At 43.3% G+C, this 7,082-nt stretch overlaps 1 protein-coding gene across 1 annotated transcript in view; it reads left to right on the plus strand.

Moving 5' to 3' along the window:
- The window catches only part of LOC109912989 (protein SCO1 homolog, mitochondrial), a 13,946-nt gene that overhangs the window by 5,268 nt on the left and 1,596 nt on the right, over positions 1 to 7,082 (plus strand). Inside the window, exons 2-3 of the mRNA XM_048610919.1 lie at positions 314 to 439; positions 1,693 to 1,783. Of these exons, the coding sequence (XP_048466876.1) occupies positions 314 to 439; positions 1,693 to 1,783 (217 nt within the window). The remainder of the gene's footprint in view (positions 1 to 313; positions 440 to 1,692; positions 1,784 to 7,082) is intronic.

Consider the following 7,082-nt stretch of genomic DNA (forward strand, 5'->3'; position numbering starts at 1 on the left):
ATCCCCTCCCTAACTCCCCACCTTTACTGGCTCCATCCCCGCCTCTTCGACCCGTTTGTTTCCTCTCCTCTATCCAGCTTCTATCCGCCTCCCACTCTCTCCCTATTTATTTCAGAACCCCCTTCCCCTCCCCCTTTTCTGAAGAAGGGTCTGGGCCCGAAACGTCAGCCTTTCTGCTCCTATGATGCTGCTTGGCCTGCTGTGTTCATCCAGCCCTGCACCTTGTTGTCACTGACTGTAACCTGTTTTAGAATGTGTTGCATATGCGCAAGCTGCTCGGTAATTGCAAGTTTTGTTTTTCATGTTTGTACAGTTCACTAAAGATCTTTGTCCGATATGGACGTCTACAAAATTCTCCATTCACAATCTGCACTGCTTCAGCACAATGCCTCCATCCCCATCTGAAAAGAAACCAAGTAGTGGAACGACAAAGAGTGGGGTAAGTGAGGCTGTGGTTGATGTTGACGAATAAAAGAGGCATGATGATTGAGCACTCACTCCCAAATAGATGGGGTGGATTTTCATGAACCTCCACCTGCAGAGCCAGATTCCCCGACAATCATGTAACTTTCCATGCCCATCTTGTCACTATATTCCACTCAGCCATTTAACTCGATTTATTTTGTAAAGATTGGGCATTCTTTTGTATAAATATATAACTCTTTCAAATACTTAAATTGGTCAAGTCTTGCTCTGTACTCAAGATTCCAGGGTATGATTCTCTATTCCATCACTGTGAGAGTGCTGCATTGTTGGAGGTGCTCCCAATGAATAAAATGTGAAACTGATGTCCGAAGTATTCATTAAGGTGGATGTAAGATCCCATGGCACTATTATGAAGAAGAACAGCGAAGTTATCATTGCATCCTGGTCAATAAGCATCATTAAATGCAATTAACTGGCCACTATGACCATACTATTTTTGGATCTTACTGTGTGCAAATTAGTTCCTGCACTGGGGCAGCAAGATGGGTGAGTGATTAGCATTACTGCCTCACAGCGCCAGGGATGAGTGTTGGATTCCACCCTTGGGGCACTGCCTATGTGGAGTTTGCACTTTCTCCTTGTATCTGCGTGGGTTTCCTCCCACAGTCCAAAGATATGCAGCTTAGGTGGATTGACCATGCTACATTGTCCATAGTGTCCAGGGATGTGCAAGCTATGTGGAATAGCCATATGAAATGCAGAGTTACAGGGATAGGAATGGTCTGAGGCGGATGCTGTTTGGAGGATCAGTGTGGACTCAATGGGCTAAATGGCCTGCTTCCACATTGAAGGGAATTCTGTCATTTCCTGTGTTACAATGTTGAACGTATTTTAAAAATCCACTTCATTGTCTGTAAAGTGCTTTGGGAAATTTTAATATGGCAAAAGGTATAAAATAAATGCGAACCTTTGAAAATTTCTTTTTAATAAAATAAAGTTGGTTAATTGAAAGGACTGTTCTTTTCATGGAATTTATTGGGTGTTGGTGGAGGGTGGCTGTGAAGGTGTGGGGCAGCTCATTAATAACTTTCTGCCTTGCAATGTTACATCCCAGTTGAATAGGAATAGATCAGAACATCCTATATGCAGAAGGCTGAGGAAAACATTCATAAATATCTTTTATTTCCTAAACTATGCTAAAATCTGTGGCCATCATTTTGTTTAATATTCTGTTTTATCTGAGACATGTTTTCTCTTTCTTAGTAGCCTGTAACGTGGAAGTCTCTAGCAATCACTTTTACTGTCGGAGGAGTGCTGTTGGCTGTCATGAAATACTTTAAGAAAGAAAAAGAAGAAAGTAAGTTTGGTTTATGACCTCCTTTTATCACTTTAGACCTGCAAAGGATAGATCATAACACTTTCAAAACAGTGAAAAACTAGAAACAATGGAGGTCCAGAGTGACTATTGTATCGTTAAGTAAAATGAATAACTGAATAAATATTATTACGTTATCAGCTGATGCAGAAATGAGTAAAATTGGCAATTTGAATTCTAAACTTTATACCTGATGTATTAGAATACAGTAGGCTGGACGTCTGCATTACTACAATGGCTACCCTTCAAAAATACTTTATTGGCTGCAAAGTATTTTGTGATGTCTTGTGGCTGTGAAAGGCACCACATAAATGCAGGTCTTTCACCATAGAAAAACACAGTCACTTTAATAAAACTTAAATAACTCAAAGTGTTCAGTAGGTCTGGCTACAACATGGAAGAGAGAAATTGTTTTAAGAATTCATGTTGTTGGGCTTTCCTTTGTTCTGATGGCAGGTCATTGGTTTGAAACTAACTCTGTTTCCCTGACACTGACACTATCAAATGTGTTGAGCGTATACACCCCATATCCTGTTTTTATTTTAATTTCTAGAAGTTTCAGTATTTTTCCTTTGTATTATTCTTCAGTTTGGTAAAAAGACTTACTGTTGTTTGTTCTTGAGAGCTAATGGAATTCTAACCGCTACGAGGAGGTGGTTAATTCTGATTCAGTTAGGGTATCCCAGTGACATAGGAGAATGGAAGTTGTGTTCACACGTTAATGCGCAACTTTAAATGACCCTTGATTATTTTCAACAACAACAACTTGCATTTATATAGTTCCTTCAGCATATTGGTCCCAAGCAATGTTCCATTTGAAGTTGAATTATTACATCCTGTCCTTTTTTTTTCAGTGTGTGGTCCCTTTAAATTTATTTGCACAGCTTTGGATACATGTTGGGCTGGTTTCACATTCCCCTTTCGGTGGGTTTGAAGGTGGTGGCAGGGTTGGTGTGGGGGCACTTCAAATCTAGTGGGTGTCCTGCCTGCTGCCTGCTTGCCAATTGAGCCACTCTAGCTTGAAATTAATGCTTACTTCAGGATCATAACTGATGGAGAAGGCAGCCCATGACATTCCCTAAGCTCAATGGGATTCTCTGCATGGGTTGATGGCAGGCAGGGGTGGGGGTGAGCTCCGTAATTTACAGGCCCTCCCAACCCATCAGAGACAAAGATGTTAATGCCTCAACACCCCCCGCCCCCAACCTCGGCCCAGCCTCCCAAACCACAGCTGCCTCACCACAACCCCCAAACTGCCTCCCATCCCTTCCAGTGCTGAATGCCTGCACAAGTCTCAAGTGCATTACCAAAGGTGAGCATCCATTTCAGTACAGCCATCAGCCTCTGTTTGATTGGTAGCTCTCTGAGGCGGGGCTTCCTGTTCCTGAGAGAATGGAGGTCCAGCCTTAACTCTCTTAATGGCCAGTCAACCATTTGATTGATGATGGAGACTGTTTCGTGGGTTTCCCCGATTTGAAAGATTGGGTGGATGGTGGAGGAGGGTAGAATTTGACCATAGCACCTTGGAAAATCAGCCTTTTATTTCTCCCAGAGCATTGTACCTTGGGGACTGTAGGAGGGACATTGGTTGTGAGAAGTATTATCAAATGATATATGATACCAAATCATAAGAGCTGTTTGGGTAGATGACCAAAAGGTGACACGAAGAGAAAGGTCCTAATGAGTTTTTTTCCAATGTGGAGAAAAGGGATAGAGAAGGAGTAGGGTTTGGGTCCAGAACTTTGGTCTTCAATAGTTAAAGATGCCAATGATAGTGCAATTAAAATTGGTAGCGTGCAAGAGACCAGAATGGCAGACATATGGGTATCTGGATACAGCTACCCAAGTAAGAAGGGTTAGTGTGGAGTGATTTGAAAAAGATGAAAACCTTAAAATAAAAGCATTGCTTATGCACAAGCCAGTAGAGGTAAGCGAGCACAGGGTTATTGGTGAATGAGATCTGGTGCATGTTAGGATGTGACCAGCAGAGTTTGGTTGAGATAAAAACACAACATGCTGGACAAGTTGAGCAGGTCTGATAGCATCTGTAGAGGTAGTGGATTGGTGCTCATCCCATTTAGAAACCCAGGTTAATGTTTTTGGGATATCAGTTCATATCCCACAAAAGCTGATGATGGCATTTGAATTCAATAAAAAAAAAATTATTGATTGTAGTAATGCCGTATCCAGTTCACTAATGTCCTTTTAGAGGAGGAAATTGACCATCTTTACCTGGTCTGGTCTACATGTGATGCCAAACCCACTGAAATGTGGCTGATTCTTAACTGTTGTCTGAAAGGGGCTCACAGCTGCTACAAAGTCTAATCAAAGAAATGAAGCTGAATGGATCACCCATCACCAACCCAGGCACTGGTCACATCAATGGCAATCTGTCGCATCTGAAAGGTCCTCCTTATCAACATGTGGGGGCTTGTGCCAGAATTGCAAGAGTTGTCTCAGATTAACCCCCAAGCTAGTCTGAGGTAACAGCATGAGATGGTCATACTCGTGGAATCATGTCTTACACACGTTGTTCCAGATACCACCATCTCTGTGTATGTCCTATCTCACTGATATGCAATGGGAAAGAGTTCCCCTGGGAGTTCTCTACATTGACTGTGGATTCTATGAAGACTTATGGCATCAGGCCATATGCAGGCAAATAAAATGCTGCTTTCTGCATAACCTCCCCTTGGCTGATGAGTCCGTATTCTCCATGTTGAATACCACTTGGAGAAAACTCTGAGCTGCTGACAGCCACACAATACACGCTGGATTGGTGTCTTCAATGCCTGTCATCAAGAGTGGTTTGGCAGCACTGCTACTGATCGATCAAGACCTAAAGGACATAGTTACTAATTTGGGTCTGTGGTAGGTGCTGAGGGAACCTACAAGAGAGAGAAACATATTCATTCTTGTCCTCACCAATCTACCTGTCGTGGATGCATCTATCCTTGACAGTAACTATAGGAGTAACCACTGCATAGTGTTTAAGGAGACAAAGTCCCATCTTCTCATTGAGGCTACCCTCCATCGTGGCATTACCACTGTGCTAATTGGGACAGGTTTTGAACAGACCCAACAATTCAAAATTGAGCATCCACAAAGTGCTATAGGCCATCAGCAGCAGGACCACACATGTAACCTCATGGCCTGGCATATGCCCTCCTCTACCATTACAACTAAACCAGGGGAGCAATCTTGGCTCAATGAAGAGTGCAGAGGGTATACCAGCAGTAGCAGCACCAGGCATACATAAAATCAAGATGTCACCCTGATGCAATTACAACACAACATGCCTTGCATGCCAGATAGCAGAGGAAGCATGCAATAGACAGGGTTTAACAATCGCACAATCAATAGATCAGATGCATGGCTGCCACATCCAGCCGTGAATGGTAGTAGATAATTAAGCTACATGTTGAAGGTGGAGGCTCCACAAACATCCCTTTCATTGTTGTTGGGAGAGCCCAGCACATTAGTGCAAAAGACAAGGCTGAATCATTGCCATCTACTTTCATCCAGAAGTGCTGAATGGATGATCCATCTTGGCCTCCTCTGGAGGTCCCCAGCATCATAAATGTCAGAGTTCAGCCAATCTAATTCATTCCATGTAAAGGTTGGAGGCAATGGATGTTGCAAACAGGATGGATCCTGAGCATATTCCGCAATAGTACTGAAGGCTTGTGCTCTTGAACTTGCCCTGCCCGAGCTAGCCTCTTTCAACGCAGCCAAACACATCTACCAGGCAATGTGGCAAATTGCCCAGGTTGGTCCTGTGCACAAAAAGCGGACTAATCCAATCCAGCCCATTGCTAGCCCATCAGTCTACTCTTGATCATCAGCAAAGTGATGGAAGGTGTCATCGACAGTGCAATCAAGCAGCACTTATAATGCAATAACCTACTTATTGAAGTTCAATTTGATTTCTGCTAGGGCCACTCATCTCTGGCCCTTATTACAGCCTTGGTCCAAATATGGACTAAAAAAAAGCAGAATTGAAGACGTGAGATGAAAGTGACTGTCCTTGACATCAAATCTGCATTTGAATTAATGTAACGTCGAGGAGCCCATGCAAAACTGAAATCAAAGGGACTTAAGGGGAAAAGCTCTCTGTTGATTGGAGTCACACCTGGCACATAGGAAGATGGTTGTGATTATGGGAGATCAACCATCTCAGCTCCAGGACACCTCTGCAGGAGTTCCTCAAGGAAGTGTCTTAGGCCAACTAGCTGCTTCATCTAGTTCTACCCTCCATCATAAAATTAGAAGTGGGTATGTTTGCTGATGATTGCACAATGTTCACCATTCATAACTATTGAGATAGCGAAGCAGTCTATGTCCATTGCAACAAGATTGGACAATATCCAGGCTTGGACTGTCAGTGGGAAACAACAACATAAATGCCAGGCAATGTGCATTTCCAACAAGAGAGAATTTAACCATGACTCCTTGAAGTTTAATGGATTTACCACCACTGATTCTTCCCCTGTCAATGTCCTAATGGTTACGATTGACAAGAAACTGAACTGAACTAGCCACAAATAAATACAGTACAGGAGGGTACAAGAGCACATCAGAGACTAGGCATCTTAAGATAATTCACCTCCTGACTCCCTAAAACCTGTTCACCATCTATGAGGCAAAAATCAGGAGTATGACCGAATAATCCCCACTTGCCTCAATGAGTGCAGCTCCAACAATACTCAAGAAGTTTGACCCATGCAGGCCAAAGCAGCCCACTTAATTAGTATGCTGGCTACCACCTTCACACAGTAGCAGCAGTGTGTACTATCTACTAGATTCACATCAGCAATTCACCGAGTCTCCTTTGACTGCACTTTTCAACCCTGACCTCCACCATTTAGAAGGACAAGGGCAGCAAATAGATGGGAGCACCACCACCTGCGAGTTCTCCTCCAAGCCGTTCACCACCTTCACTTGGAAATATATTGCTGTTCCTTCAGTGTCGCTGAGTCAGAATTCTGGAACTGCCTTCCTAATAGCACTATGGATGTTCCTACATCCAAAGAACTGCAACAGTTCAAGAAGGCAGCTCACCAGCACCTTCAACAGGGCAATTAGGGATGGACAGTAAGCAACAATGCCCACATCACATGAACAAATTTAGAACAAAAAGCAGAGTCAGCACTCCCAAGTCAAATATGACTCTTGTTGAGTAGTACAACATGAAGTTGGTGTTAACAAGGTGTAGAGCTGGATGGACACAGCAGGCCAAGCAGCACCAGAGGAGCAGGAAAGCTGAGCGTTTCAGGTCTGG

This window comes from Rhincodon typus, chromosome 23, assembly GCF_021869965.1.
Source record: "Rhincodon typus isolate 14 chromosome 23, sRhiTyp1.1, whole genome shotgun sequence".
Classification (NCBI taxonomy): domain Eukaryota; kingdom Metazoa; phylum Chordata; class Chondrichthyes; order Orectolobiformes; family Rhincodontidae; genus Rhincodon; species Rhincodon typus.